General features: G+C 36.5%; 1 protein-coding gene across 1 annotated transcript in view; it reads right to left on the bottom strand.

Annotated features, from left to right (window-relative positions):
• Window positions 1–16,967, bottom strand: part of LOC150094525 (transformer-2 protein homolog beta-like) — a 154,089-nt gene that overhangs the window by 77,942 nt on the left and 59,180 nt on the right. The window contains exon 4 of the mRNA XM_090412234.1: window positions 12,259–12,273. Within this exon, the coding sequence (XP_090268360.1) occupies window positions 12,259–12,273 (15 nt within the window). The remainder of the gene's footprint in view (window positions 1–12,258; window positions 12,274–16,967) is intronic.

Genomic DNA, 16,967 nt, shown 5'->3' on the forward strand with positions numbered 1-16,967 from the left:
GCTGCAAGATAAGCAGTGTAACCTGACGAATAAGCAGTCCCATACCAACAGCAACACTGCCATCAGGGGTGGTGGAGCAGCCAAAGGCAAGGCCTCTCAAACCAAAATGCCAAAAAAAAAACCCTAAGATGACAGTGTGATGTGGTGTCTTATGCCACCATTAAATAAGCATGCCCCTGAGGAGGTACCCAAAGATCAACCACAGTGACTGTCCACCATGTGAGGTGCAGCACGGCATAGATGTCTGCCCCATATTATGAATGGCCTCTCTTTCAGGGACTGATGGTAGTCTGCACTAGCCTCCATCTAGGAAGTAGCAACTTCTAATACCTCACCTCAGGGTCCAAATGCCAACAATGGTATCATGGACATCAGAAGAAATGAGCAAACAATAGACATATCAGCCCGAACACCTGGGTCAACAAGGCTCACATCCATAACTTAGGCAGAAGGCTATGTTTGAAAAGTCCACTACAGTTTTCAAATATTTCACTCACCTCAAAAATGAACAAAAAACAGCCAAACAAGAATATCAGGAATTGCCTGAATATCACGTTGAGGGATTTATGAAATCAAAAAACAGAGGTTCTAAATAATATCCATAACAGGTACAAAGCAGACAGTTTTCCTCAACAAGAAACTCAACACTCTGCGATGAAACTCAACACTTTGCACTGATAAACCTGAGAAAAGATGGTGATTTATGCAAAAGCAAATCTAGAAGGAATTGATGAATCTCTGGACCATTTACAAAATCACTTTTTCATTGGTAACCAGCTGCACAGTTTTTCAGTCTATAATGTATATAAGACTTGACTGGCCAAGCCCTGAATTTCTTCAGCCAGCCCATCCGGGTATCTTCCTTGGGGATTTCAACTCACCCAATACATTATGGAGATGCAATAATGACAACAACCCAAGCTTTTAACTTACAGACAAATAGTCTCTTGTTAACAAATAGTTAACAAGGGATATAGATAGAACCACCTCCTCTATGAAAGCAAGCAACCCAGAACTTTCAAATCTGGAAGATGGGGGTTAGAAACACCCCCTGACCTCTGGTTCACCACCACTGATATGGAAAGAATTCCTCTTACTTCAAGTACTGCCTCCTTTAACACACAGCCAACACACACCCTGCCTAATTACTGGAGGACTTATAATCCCCAGAATAAACAGCTTTCCAATCTGATGGAATCTCAGGAAAGCAGACTGGGGATTTCAACCCAGAAAATTTCCAAAATTTGCCAAATTCATTGAAAACAGCTTCAACATGAATCCACCTACATTTGATAACCACAAAAGATACACTAAACTTCCCATAGGAGCTGGCAAGATAAACATCCCAAGAGGATTCAGAAAGATATACACACATAATGGTCAACTGAAAGTAGCATTCTTCTAGCAGAGTATGAACAATAGAACCATCCAGACACTGCTTCTGCCCTCTTGAAGTCCTTAGATAATGGTAGAAGATCTCACTGGCATAAAGAAATGAACAACCTTGACTTATCAGATCAGGTCAAAAGTGCTTGGTCGCTGCTCTGTCGACTGGGAGGCACCAAAACTCCAAACAGAACTAAAGAAAAAGTAAACCCTAACACTACTGCAAAAATCTTAACCCAAAATTCCCAGATACCAAAAAAAGGAATCTACTGTCTTTACAAAAGAAGTTTTCTTATGTCCTACATCTACAGCAACCTACAATCCAGTAACTGTAGATGAAATTGATGCACCCCTCAAATTAACTGAAATAGGTAAAGCTCCTGGCATCCTTCCATCTTGGCCTAAGAGCAAAATCCTAGCTATCTAATTTCTTCTCCTGAATAATAAATGATAAATGGCTCCCAAACTTCGGAATAAATCAAAGATAACATCGCTGCCAAAACCCACTAAGTCAACTGATCATCCTAACAACTACTGCCCTATATATATATATTATTGCTCTGTACTTCTTATGAACTTTTTTGAAAAGATTATCCTCTCTAGGATTTCTTCAAAATTAAAGCATCTTACTCATTACAAAGGTTGGGATTAGACCTGGCAGAAGTCCAGTCCTAAATCTGTTTAACTGGTTCCACAAGCGTCGAGGTAGACAATCTCTGAGGTTTGATAGTTGAATCTGTGATCAGATACTTGTAGTTCATCCAAGAATGTTCTCCACCAGTCCTGGGAAGCATCATCTCATATTTCCACAAGCCAGATGTAGATCTGGAGGTAAGACAGTACTGGAGGGGAAAGAGATATCTTGATGTATAGGAAGGTTTCACATTATTTCTATATTTTATTTCTTTAATGGTAGCTTCTCTTCTGACGCATAGAGGAGTGATATGGGAAAGAACAGGCAACCATGGGAGAGGAAGAGATCTTAAGGTACCAGAGATGGTTCTCACTGTTATGTAAACCAGTGTGTCCACGAGTCATATGGTGACTTTGGTTCCAAACTGGAGCCAAAGTCACCATTGCAGGAGAATTATGAAACATGAGATGAGGGTGCATGTTAAGAAATTGATGATGATCAGCACAATAAGTGGGATGCCATCAGGACCAGCTACTTCTGTGATAAGTTTTTCATTAGCACACAGACATCAGAAGATTGTCTTCCTGGCAGAAGGTTTACATGAGGTATGGTATGTTCTAGATAACGAAGTATGTAATTTGCCACGAGTTAGAAGAGAAGAATGAAGCCAGGATGTCAACCTTGTCTTTAGGTAATGACACAATGTCACCATTACAGCAAGAAAGAGAAGGTAGTACTGATGGACAAACAGCTTTGGCAAAGGATCAAAAGGTGTGGCACACAAGGTGAATTTTTTACATTCATCCTTGTTGAAGTTAGACTTAATCCTTTTGTGATGCTGATGTTTCAGTCTCAATGCCCACCCAATATCTTAACCATTATGAACAAAATGAGGAACAAAAGCTTCAATTCCAATATAGGTTATTTATGTAACAAGATCACAAGTATCCGAATGTAAAGAAAAGCTATATAGTTTGACCACAAAAAGGAGTAAAGTTACATAAGTACTCCTACATCACATTATTGTAATGCCCTAGTACACAAGGTTGTGAATGGTTGAAGGAAGGATGTTCAACCAGAGATGAAACTTAATCTCATCTGGAAGATGAGATTAAGTACCTGGAAGGAGAGCTGGTTAAGAAGAGTTCCAGTGTTGAGTGAGTGAACAGAATTATTGGGAATTTTGGTAAGGAGATGAAAATCTGTTTTAGGTCATTGCTTATGAGCAGAAATCTCTGCCTCTCTTCCAGCTTGGTCAGCAAAATTTGGAAAAGGAAGCCAATCACAATTGAGGACATTTGAAAATTTGAATTGAATAAAGTCAGCCTTCGAAGATAGGAAATCAAAGAGATCAGAATGATCTTCAAAATTGGTAGATATAGCAGATGAATGAAACATGATGTGGTAAAGAAATCTTCGCCCCAGGAGTTCAAAACAGTGAATTCTAGATTAGTCTTTGGCAAACAATATCATATCACACAAATGCCTCCCTTGTGACAGAAGGAATTATATAGGGTGTAATTTAGGCAGTTAAGATGGGCTGTGTTGACGTAACAGAAATTTGGGGCTCAGTCAGAAACAGAACATCAGGTTTAGTCTGAAGGTGATGAAGCACATTATATAAATACTGTTGATGCCACAGATGTTAAGTGAAATATGGAAGATTTTTTTGACATTTTTGAATTTAAGTATATTATCTATTCCACTGATTTCTTGTTTTTTATTCATTAAGAGTTTGTTCAATATCTTTCTATTCCATTTCAAAAATTATATCTTCATAAACATAACTATCTTTGATTATATTATCATTATACTTTTCTGTACAGATTTTTGAAAATCTTACCATTTATTCAATCCAATATTTGTTAGTTTTATAGTTGAATTTGTATTATTCTTCAGATTATTCTTGGAACACCATAAAACTCATGTTCTGATTCTTTGGAGTATTTATTCCGGCATTCCTTTTCAATTTTTTTTTACGACACTATTTACTTGATTTCATATAGTTTTATATTCTTAATACAATGAGATATATTTGTCTTATAGAAAAATGAAAGAGTTTGAGAACAGAAACCAAACCTTGGAGATTCAGTGGCAAGCCTTGAAGAAAACCCTGATTGATTCAGCCAGAGAGGCATGTGGTGAAATTGTCTGTAAGGATAGAAAAATCAGAACTCCATGGTGGACACAGGAAGTTAAAGAGGCAATGAAATAAAACAAGAAAGCATATCAAAAGTTCCTGGCAAATAAGTCAGCTTGTGCTCTTAGAGAATACAGAGACAAATGTAAGAAAGTTAAACACTGTGTAAAACTAGCTTAAACAAAAGTCATGGGAAGACTTTTGGTAAGAACATAGAAAATAAATACCAAGAAAATGGCAAAATATTCTGGAGGTTGTTGAAGAAGCTCAGAAATGGAGAAAAGAATGCTGTAAAAGAAATTAGAGATGATAAAGGTGATATGAAAACAGGAGAAAAAGATATTCTTGAAGTATGGAGTAATTACTTTGAAAAAATTACTAAATGAAACAAGCAGTGGTAGCACAGTGGTAAAAAACACTCAACAGGCATACACTCAGGAATACATATCCATGCTTGAAGTAGAACCATCAAAAGCCTGAAATGTGGAAAGGCAGCAGGAGTAGATGATATTCGACCAGAAATGCCCAAGTATGGAGGTATAAAAGTCTTACAGTGGCTGCATTGCACAGTTCAGAAGGCCTGGACAGAGGGACGAATTCAAGATGATTGAAGTAGAGCTCTCATAGTAGCCATATATAAAAAGGGAAATAAAACTAAATGTGAGAATTACAGAGATATTTCTCTACTGAGTGTTCCTGGTAAGATATATGCAAGTATACTTGAGACATGGTTGAGAAGGATTGTAGAAGAGAAGCTTGGTGAAGAACAAGCTGGATTCAGGTCAAATAGAGGCTGTCAAGATCAGATTTTCACTTTAGAACAGATAGTTGAGAAATCATGGGAATATAACAAAGATCTGTATTTAAGTTTTGTAGATTTGGAAAAGGCATATGACAAGGTGCCAAGAGAAAAGCTATTCAAAAAGCTGCAGTTATATGGTGTCAATGGGGCATTATAATCAAGCAATACTTAGTCTTTATTTTAGTTGTAAGTCAGCAGTTAGAATTGAAGTACAGGAAGATGGTTTAATGTTAAATCTGGTGTCAGACAAGGAAGTACATAATTCCCTGTTATTCATTATCTATATGAATCACATTAAAATTGGAGATGTTAATCTCAGCTCTTCACTTTATGTGGATGATGTTATACTTCTAAATAAATCCGAAACAAGTCTGCAAGATTCCTTGACTATATTGAATAACTGTTGTAATATGGTATGAAAATCAGCAATAACAAGACAGAGACAATGAAAATAGGCAGACGCATTGAAAATATCAACTGCATTGTGAATGGAGAACTTATAGAACAAGCGAAATCTTTCAACTACTTAGGCAGGTTTTTTGGTGAAGATGGTAAATTAAATATAGAAATAAAAAACAGAATCAGCAAAGCTGGTATGGTGGGAAGTCAACTGATTAAATTCACATGGAATAACAGAAAAATTAGCCAAAACACTAAATTAGCTGTATACAAGAGTGTTCAAACCAATTTTAACTTATGGATCTGAGAGCTGGGTCAAAAGTAAAACACTTGACCAAAGACTAGAGACGGCAGATATGAGAGTCCTGAGAAAGATTAGAGGCATGAACAGATGGCAGTAATGGCAATATCATAATAAAAACGAGGATATTAGTAAAGAACTTGACATTGTCAGCATCCAGGAATGTGTTAGCAGAGCTAATCTCAGGTGGTATGGTCACTTAAACAGAATGGGAGAGGAAAGATTAGCAAAACAAATGTGGCAGGAAAAAGACCCAGAGGATAAAATAAATTCAAAGAGATCAGAATCTCTTTGAATTTATTTTTATTTGAATCATCTCTTTGAATTTATGTGGATTGATACAGTAAACAATGCCTTAGAAGATAGAAATATAAGATCTGATAATGTTGTAGTCTTGACAGGTAACAGACTGATTTGGAGGAAAATCGAAGATAGGAAGTTAGTAATGATATAAATTTTTCATGTAGTACTATCAAATCCTAAACACTCCTTGAGGGTATATATATCAGGAAATTTGATAATGATATGTGTAAAATGTGGTTTTGTTTTCTTTCACCAGTTCTTTACCTATCTATGATTAGTTTTGAAAAAGCATGTTTCATGCACAATGCCTTTCAAGATTTTCCATCAGATTATCTAACATTCTTTTCTGATATAGTTATCTTATTATACCATCCCATATTTTAAATCAGTAGAAAGCTTATGTGTTGGCAGTTCAATTAATTTAATTGTAGTAATCACAACACAAGAATAATACAAAAATAATATCTAACTTGTATGCGAAGGTTTCTGTGGTTTATCAGTTCATAAGAAAGATTCCGGTAATTGGACCACGTTTATTACGATAAATAACAATGGTAGTTTAAACTCAGAGGAAAAAAACAAAAAATGAAAACTCTTCTTGAAGATACTAATACCTATACACCTTTAGACAGAAAACCCACCAATGATCTAATTAAAAAGATACCCAATTGGACTGAAGAACTAATTTCTCCAGGCATCAGAAGCCTGGAGAAATTACTCCTTGGTATGAGACTTAATGCAGAGAGTCAGGGAAACTAGATCATCAAGTGAGGAATGGGAAAAATGTGTGTGAAAGTTCAGCTCTGGTATACAAACGTGATAAAGATATAAATGCCTTTGAACATGGTTATGTATGTGGCGAAGGATTGGAAAAATATGCTTTGGGTTTGGACCTTTTAAGTATGTCTTGGGAGGGAAAAGAGAAAATTCTAGAACAAGACCAAATACATTGTATATCTAATTATAAGAATAGGCTAGGTCGTAATTTATTCTGTCTATACACAAATTCCAGGAGCATTAGAAACAAAGGTGTTGAGTTTATTGCTTTATTGAATATGATGTGGCCTAAGATTGTTGTCATTAGTGAAACCTGGCTATCAGATATGGTAAGTGGTATTAAGTGTAACAGATATACTATTTTTAGGAATGATAGAAGAGATAGGAGAGGAGGAGTGCTACTAATGATATCAGATGACTTATTATATGAAGTCCAGTTAGGATAGAAATACAAGAAAACAATGATGGTAACAATGTCCCATGTAGCGATGAGTTTGAGTCTATTTGGTGTGAAGTGGAGGTTAACAGAATAAAATTGTGGGGTGTTGCAACAGATCTTGCAGCTCAGTTGTAGGGGACGAAGAAATGCATCGCCAATTTAGCCTTATGGGTACCAAGTGAATGATCGTTATGGGTAACTTTAATTTTCCAAACATTGATTGGGTAGAAAAGAGATCTCATGATCAGAAAGAACAGGAATTTATTGAATTGTTGCAAGATAACTTTCTCAAGCAGCATGTGAAAGAAGGAATTCAAGGTCAAAGAGTGTTGGATTTGCTCATAGAGTCAGAAGGGATCTCTATCAAGAATATTGCTATTTTACCACCAATTGATGACGGTGATCATGCTGTTCTTTCTTGGGAAGTATCTACTTGTATTGAAGCTTCAATTAAATCGGGCTACATGCTGAATTACAAAGCTGGAAATTATGATCAACTTAGAAGAATACTATCTTTGGTCCCATGGTATCAGTTACTAAATGAAAAAATGTCAGAAATGCATGGGAAACTTTGAAAAAGTGCTTGAATGAGGCAGTATCTGAATGTATCCCTAGTTTTCAAAGAATAAATAGATTGGGAGTAAAATGGATGTGCAGCCTTATTAAGCTAGAGATCCACAAGAAGAAGAAGATGAGGAAAGAATATCGTGAGAATAAGAGTGAGAGGAGTTATGAAATATATAAAACTCAGGTCAGAAAAGTAACGAGTATTGCGATAAAAGCTAAAACCGAGTATGAAAAGAAATTGGCCATGCAAGCTAAAGGCAAACCAAAAGAATTTTATTGTTATGCCACAAGCAAAAGAAAGAATGAATGTGGAAGAATAACTTTATTGAAATGCAGATCGTACACGAGTGTCAGAAACTAAGGAGATTGGTCAGTTAATGAGTGCTCACTTTGCTAAGATATATCAACCAGGTGCATGGTGCTACTGCTACGTTTGCTGAAGAGTTAGAGGTTCATGAAAATGAGGTTGAAGAGCTCTTGCATAACCTGGATAAGAATTTATCAATAGGGACAGATGGAATATCTGCCCGTTTGTTAAAGGAATGTTCAACTGAATTCGCTAGGCCTTTCACACATTTGTATAACTAGTCTCAGCTCAGAAATGATACCACAGGATTGGAAGGAATGTATGATAGTTCCATTGCACAAGGGTAGTGCAAAAAGTGATGTGTCTAACTACCGACCTATTAGTATCTCTGGTGTGATAGTGAAGATTTTAGAGAAGTTGGTAAAAACTCGCATACAGAAATGGGTTGACAAGCATTCTATACTCTGCAGTGAACATCATGGGTTTACTAAAGAATGGTCATATTTTAGCAATTTGCTCATATTTTAAAACAATGTTATGACCAAGATGGATAAAGAGAATGGATACACTATGATAATGTTGGATTTTTATAAGGCATTTGATAGGATAACAAACGATAGGCTGTTGTGTAAACTAGAGAATACGGGATTGGAACATAATCTATTGACTTGGATCAGAGGATGGTTGACAGACAGATATCAAAAAGTGGTATACAGTGGGTGTGAATCTGCCAGATTTAAGGTAACCAGTGGTGTACCTCAGGGTTCAGTCCTTGGGCCATTATTGTTCAACCTATACATTAATGACATCAAGCAGGGTCTATCATCAGATTTGCAACTGTTTGCTGATGATGCAAAGATAGGCAGGGCAATCAGGGATGCTACTGATATTCAGCAATTACAAAATGATTTGAATAGACTGGAAATCTGGGCAAACGAAAATGGCTGTCAGTTTAAAGTTATGCACTTTGGCGTGATTAGAGTTCCAGCGGCATATTATATTAGCAGGGTTATGCTACAAGAAACTGAAGAGGCAAGAGATCTTGGTATATATTGGTGGATAAGAATTTAAAGTTCAAAGGTCACATAGCAAAAGTTGCAAATACAACTCAGAGGATAATTGTTATGTTGACGTGAACCTTGACATGTAAGGATAGTAATTTTGCCTCTTTATAAGGCTTTGATAAGACCGCACTTGGATTACTGTGCGCAGATTTGGTCTCCCGGGTTCCAAGGGGATAAAAGAAGCAGTGGAAAGTGTACAAAGAAGAGTTACAAAGATTATGTCTGGATTATGGGATTTAGATTATGAGGACAGATTGAGAGTATATCAATTACAGACTCTGGTTAACAGGAGAAAGAGGGGTGATATGACAGAGGTCTATAAACTTTTGAATGGATGTTATAGCATTTCAAATAATGAAATTTTTTGTTATATGGAAGGCAGGGAGAGAACACGGGGGGGGGGGGGGCATCCATGGAAGTTAAGGTTGTTCTCAGTCAAGAAAGGGTTAAGAGATAGATTTTTCTCCCAGAGAGCAGTGAGTGAGTGGAATAATTTGCCCTTAGGGGGTAGTGAGTGCATCTAGTGTAAATGAAGGTATGATAGCTGGGTTGGGTAATTTACAGCCTCCCTCGATGAGTTCTTGGCTCCCTTTAGGTCTCAGATAATGATGATGGTGTGATTGCTGGTGAAATTATCTCCTGTATGTGTAGGTTTTCTCTGAACAGAACAAAAAATAATGAACCATTAGAAAGGTATGTGACTAGTGGATCTAAGAAGGACAAACAGTCATTAGCTTCCTGTTGTATTGTTAGTGTATTTTAGGGTGTTGGCTATTTAAATGCACTAAAAATATATCTAATGTGTCTGGACCATGTGGCCAAATAGCAACCACTTAATATAATGCAACTAAACCGCTTGGTTTGAGATTGGCTGCTTGGTTTTCTAAGTGTTATATGTGAAAATTTGACAAAGCAGGATGAGCTTATAGCTGTCTCATCTAGTTGTTTGTATATCTTCCCTTTCCATACAAACCTATAGTACGCCCACAGATATGAGACCCTTCGACACTTCTGCGCATGTCAAAAGAAGGAGAATCCATTCCAACAAAAGGGTAATCAATCCGTATTGTGGGATGAGTGTTTATTATTACACATCAGAAAATTAACTTCTCTTTTATGATCATGGTAGTTTTTAAAGTGGTAACTATTTTGCTTGTATAACAATTGGAAAATTTTACGTATAAAGCACGTGATTTTGTGTGTTGGCAAGCAATTCTTACATCCTTATTTCTTTCTCCCCTTCAACATGAATTGCCTCTTTTTGGCAGTTTGCCAAAGATAACTCTCACTTCTGTGATCGGACTATACCAGTATGTACTGTAAATTTGAATAATTCAAATAAGTTTGGTGTGAGAATATGACTAACAAATCCAGGGTCTCAATTAATGGTACTGTGGTAATAGTGAAGTAATATCGAAACCAATGATTATGTTTTAACTATCTAAAATATGGTCTTTTAATATAATTTTTAGGGAAACAGAATTTTTAAGAAAGTTGAGAAGAACTGTGGAAGAAAAGTTTGGTGAAGAACAAGCTGGATTCACGCCAAATAGAGGCTGTCAGGATCAGATCTTCACTTTATGACAAATAATCAAGAAATCATGGGAATATAACAAAGATCTGTATTTAAGTTTTGTCGATCTGGAAAAGGTATATGACAAGGTGCCAAGAGAGAAGCTATTCAATACGCTACAGTTATATAGTGTCAATGAGACATTATATCAAGCAATACTTAGTCTTTATTTGAGTTGTAAGTCAGCAGTTAGAACTGAAGGAAGTACAGGAAAATGGTTTAATGTTAAATCTGGTGTGAGACAAGTATGTACATTATCCCCTCTGTTAGTCATTATCTATATGGATAACATTATGAAGGAAAGTGGTATTAAACATGATATCAAAATTGGAGGTGTTAATCTGAGCTCTTTGCTTTATGCAGATGATGTTATACTTCTAAATAAATCCGCTATAAATCTGCAAGATTCCCTGACTAAATTGAATAACTGTTGTAATAGATATGGTATGAAGGTCAGCATTAAAAAGGCAAAGACAATGAAAATAGGCAGAAACATTGGAAATATCAACTGCATTGTGCATACTTATTGGAGGCCACTTCAGGCCTCTAATAAGCATGGCAGCTGTCTCCCACCAGGCAATGAAATTCATCTGCTTAAAAGACAATCACAAACATCCATGCCCATAGTAAGATTTGAACCTACAGCCTGCTGGTTGGAGAGCAGGTATGCTAACTACCTGTCCAACAAGGCCAGCTATTTGGAGCACCTCCCCCACAGAACATGAAGTTCAACAATTGTTGCATCAACATTTCACACAGGATAGAGTAATGAGTTGCTCATTTTTTATGAAATGGCAACAGTGTTTCACCAGACCTTAATTCCTATAACATTTGTGCCTTGGGATTACCACAAAAGCATGGCATATAGGGGCAAAGTTCTTAACTTGGTAGATTTGAAATCTAAAATCGCACATCATCTACAAAACCTTTCGAGCGATCAGTCACATTCAGCTGTAAACAATGCTGTATGGCAGTATCAGCTATCAGTCTGGCACAAAGGCCAACACATTGAATGCTACCTCCATTGATCATGCAGATCTCCTTGACAGCTACTTGCAGCATGTCAGCTCTATATGATATGTTTTTTCATATCACATTATTTTATGAAATTCAATGTTGATGAAATAAACATCGAATAACTACATTTGTCACTAACTCTGAATCATTTCATGATCACATACAGTCTGTTTCATATTAATACAATTCTTTCTCACTCATAGCTCTATTTCATTTTTTTTCCTTTTTTTTTTTTTTTTTTTTTTTTTTCAACATTTCTTCCCCATGATCTGGTTAGGGTATCCGCCAAGTTTGAGGATATTTCATCTACTGATTCTCTCTGCAGATTGCTCTGAATATGGGTAGTACTTTAATTTGAAACACCTTATGTGTGCATGTGTGTCAACCAGCATGTCTTCATGCAAATTAAACATGGGATCCTTAAGAATACTATGCTTTATAAAAAAACAATGTCAAAGAAAATATAATCAGAACCAAATAAATATAATTTAATCAAAAAAGTGACAAAGAAATTTTTAATCCTGTATTTTAGATAGCATAGAAACTTACCTTCTGCTTCTTGAACTGCAAAATAAAAGAAATCCATTAATGTACAGTCCAGGAATTCATCATAGATTTAATATGTATACATTCAGTTATTGAATTTTTATTTGTAATTTAAACTTTTTTGCCTTGTATAGTACATATCAAATGTTGAAAATAATGGATTTAAATATCAAAAATTATCTGGGATATGCACATATACATTAACTACTATACCATTGTAACATATAATAGACCATGTGCAAACAATATAGAAATGTCAAAAGTCATATGGGTAAATTTAAATTGCATTCTCCAATCTTATATATTTTTATATTAATCACACAAGAGAAGCAGAAGAATCTATAGCACATTACTGCCATATGACAGGTGTAAGTAAGGACTGGGAAAGAAAAAATCTATTGGCATATGTCTTTTTTTGAAAAGCTGAGGGGGTGGGTTGCAACTGATGGGACACATTTTGTAAAGAAGAATGCTGAAGAGAACAGAGGCAGCTAATGCTTGTGTTTTAAGAGAGCCAGTAGGACATGGAGCAATGATGGATATTTGTCTATTACTAAGGGTAAGGATAAGTGGGCAAACATCCAACAAATTGGATGTTAGCCCACTTATCAATGTTTAAGGCACTTGCAAGTGATTTTGAAGCTTGGAATGGTGCACAGCACTGTTTGTCTAAAGCAGAGCTTCCCAAACTGTGTGTCGGCTGCAGTGTGAAGGTGTGTCGCACGAACATAAAGCGTTAAACAGAATAACTGATGAAAATTTCCACAGCAGAATTCATTTCGCAAAGTACCAGTACAACTTTTAGTTAGCGCCGTCAAAATTATATATACAAACTATCTTTTAATTATTTTTAACCTTTAAGAATATTTCATATCAATATATTTCGATAAATAATGGAGAATAAATGCAGCCGAATTCATCCCTGTGGTTTAATCACGTAGTAGTCGCTCGGTTCTTATTATCGTTCGACCAATAAAAATAAAATGCACCACTTATTCATACAAATGTTATTATTGATGTTTATTCTAACTGCAACATGAATAAACGAAGAGCTGGTGCTTGTATTTTATGTTTAGTTACTGTTAAAGCTTTACAATAAATCGCACAATTTTATTTATCAAATTGGTGTTGAATTACCCGTAAAATGGATGTTTCTAATTAATAAAAGAAAAGCTGAAGATGACGTTTGTGATGAACAAAATGTATCGACTATAGAGGAAACTACGCAAGAATCAACTGTTGAATGGTCTGCATTAATACTGACCATGTGACCCATGAGAGGCACATCAGACTGTGTTTGTCGAAAAAGTGTGTCACCAACATGAAAAGTTTGGAAAGCACTGGTCAAATGGTAGGGCAAATGGAGTGTATTGTCTTCAGAAGAGCTGTAAATAGGATTATTGATGATTGAGAATATTTATTATGTATAGGAAATAAAGGATAAGTGATAAAAAAGAGCTCTGATGAACTCCTGCATCAGTAAAGAAGCTCAAATAAAGGAAGTTGCCCACCATGACAATCAGATTTGCCTGAGAGAAGAAAGCTGGCAACCTAATTACAAAGGATAGAAGGTAGACTGAAGGATTGTAATTTACTGAGCAAGCTTCAATGCCAAGCATAATCAAATTCTCTGGAAATGTCAGGAGCAAGGGCACAAGTTTCTCCAAACGTTTTGCATGGCATGCATCCAATAGTGGGTGATAAAAGTTAAGATGTCAGTTGTGGATTTAGAGTGAAAAATTCATACTGGTGATCACTGATTAACTATAAGATGACATCTAGGTAAGAGAGAAGTTGATTAATGACATATTATTCTGGAACGGAATGAGGTGGTGACAGGTAAGAAGCAATGGCAGATTTTCTCTCTCTATCCTTACTTCCACATACTGAGATCAGTGCCTGTTGAGAATAAAACACTAGAAATGACATAGGAAAGGTGTTCTGGAACATAACTTTTGAGTATAACTGAAGGAGATATCAGGAACAGAAGACTTTTTGGTTTTCTAGGTTATTTAAGATTCTTCTGATCTTTTTATGACAAAAGACCACAGGAGACATATAGTGCATTATTACTGGTATAGGAGGATGTGATTTGACTGGTTATCTATGTAGCAGTGTCAGAGGAGTGAAGATAATATCAGAATGTCAGTCTTATCTTGACATGCTGTAATGGTGCCAAACAGATGAAATCCATCTGGGCTTTGCAAAGGACCAAAGCAGAAAGCATTACTGTCATTTGGACGAGAGGCAAGTTTTCTGCTAACCAATTCAAAGTCAAAGATATTTCCTGATGGATGTTTTGCTATCATAAGCCATTTGAATTATGCTTTTTTTTTTTTTTTTTTTTTTTTTTAAAGCTGCCTTGGTACACCTGTTGTAAAACCATACCGTGCTTGGAAAGTGGGTGGGAATATTGAGAGTGTGAAGGCCTCCATGCCACTAACAATTATTTCTGCAACTCACTCAGAGCAGTTTGGATTGGAAGTGTAAGCAGTAGTATGACCACAAAAAGGAAGAACAGAATTTCAGTGAGGTTGACCCGCTTGGTACCACAAGATGTGACACTGCGAGTGATTGGAAAGAGGTGACATATATCTGGAAGGATTGCTGGTTAAGAATAGATCAAGTGGAAGAGGAGCAAGGATTATCAGATATCTAGGCTGGTAGATGTACAACAGGGCAATAGAGCAAGAGTTACAGCAAATACTTTGACATCATGGAAAATGGAAGCCAACTGGAACAGAGAATATTAAAATCATTCAGGAATATAACTTCACTATTTATAATTAGACTGAAGAATATTAATTTTCAATGATATGAAATTGAAGTGGTGAAGGTGGTTTTCAGAATTTAACACGTTCGCTGCCAACTACGAGTATACTCGTAGTGGGTAATCCTGCTTCACAAGCCAGCTACGAGTATACTCGTAGGACGCTTACCGCCTGGAACGAGATTATTGTAGTGACCTTGAAGAAGTGAAAATGCTTGGCTTGTGGGGCTAGCTTCAAAACTGTGTATTCTCATAGACCGTATATGCTCTGTACAAGCCAACTACGAGTATACTCGTAGGTCGTTTACCTCCGGTAACGAGATTATCGTACTGACCTTGAAGAAGTAAAACAGCTCGGCGTAGGGGAACAGACCATGCCAAAGTAGCGTGGCAGCGAACGTGTTAAAGCAGTAAATACAGCATACGAATATTATTGGAGGAGGCAAGGAAACATTAAGAGGAAATGAAAGAGAGGATTCTAAATTTAAGATTCTCCGTAAAAACAATACTGGATTTCAGAAAGGCACAGGTGCCACCACCACCTTTATGATGAAAGTAATCAAGCAGAGTGTAATTTGGACAGGCAAGGTGAACTGGTCTCGATGTCTGTTAGTGATGAAGTACATAATTTATGTTGGTATTTAAGGATGTGAAGCTTTTTTTCTTTTTTTTTTTTGACAGTGTTATTAAGAATTCTTTTCTATCTTTGTCTAGTGTATACATCAAGTATAAATTTAAAGTATACACTAGACAAAGTATACCTTTGCATGGAAAGACCTGGGTTCAAATTCCATCTGATGATGAAGTATCTTTCTCAGAACTTGTTAATACAAGGGAGTTAGTTAGTCTCATACAAAAGTAGCAGGATTCTCCTCCCCCCCCCGTAAAATAAGCCGGCCAGAAGAAGACATGAAATTTACAGCCATTGCACATAATGCAAATATGAAGACAGTTATTCCTAAGCAGTATCACATTTCTAAGAACCTACTTGGCCATGACAGGCCACTGAGCCTGTCATGGATGTGACAGGCTCAGTAACCTGTCATGAGGACGATGATGATATATTAGTTCCACACATGCAAGCAGTCTATAGCTCATGGGATATTACACAACACTACTGTATGTGTGTATAGAATAGATAAAGTCCTTTACATGGAAAGACCTGGGTTCAAATTCCACCTGGATACAAAGTATCTTTATCAGTACTTAATACAAGGGAGCTAGCCAGTCTCATTCATTTGTATCTTTTAGAGCTCTGTAGCGCAAGTATTGACTAGATAATACTTGAGCTACAGTCTTTCAATACTTGAACCCAGGTCTTTCCAAGCCCTTTGAATGAAAAGACCTGGGTTCAAATTCCATCTAAAGGTAAACTGTCAAAAGAATTTTAAACACCTATAAATAGCAGAATTGTTCAGACTGAAAGGAAACCCAATCAATGTATCAATAATACAGGTCCATGCACCTATATCATTATATGATGAAGAGTGTATTAAAGACTTCAAAGGAGAAATTAGCTCAGTGATAAAACAAATTCCAAATAAAGACTATCTCACTGTCAAAGGAGACTGGAATGCAACAATCGGCACAGATACTGGAAAGAATTTTCTCCCCCACTGTGGTGATTTGTTTTGGTGAAACTAATGACAGAGGATACAAACTTAGAGATTATAGCACCTCCGTAGTGAAATTGGAAGAACAACAGTACGTCGCACCCTTCGATTAGAAAAAGCTCAAGTTCGATTCTCTTCATGATGGGAGGAATCTTTATATGGACTTTTTCAATCGAAGGTGGGTTAGCTGATCTCAAACGGAAGTAGCAGGATTTTTCCCTCCGAGAAACTCTGGTTTTTCATCCCGCATACAAACAAATCGGCCCTTCAGAACACACGCAATTTACAGAAAAAAAATACTAGATGGTGATGGTGGTTGGCACTGATGT

The sequence above is a fragment of the Typopeltis vanoorti genome, chromosome 22 (assembly GCF_054136105.1).
Source record: "Typopeltis vanoorti isolate ZY-2024b chromosome 22, IOZ_Tvanoo_1.0, whole genome shotgun sequence".
Classification (NCBI taxonomy): domain Eukaryota; kingdom Metazoa; phylum Arthropoda; class Arachnida; order Uropygi; family Thelyphonidae; genus Typopeltis; species Typopeltis vanoorti.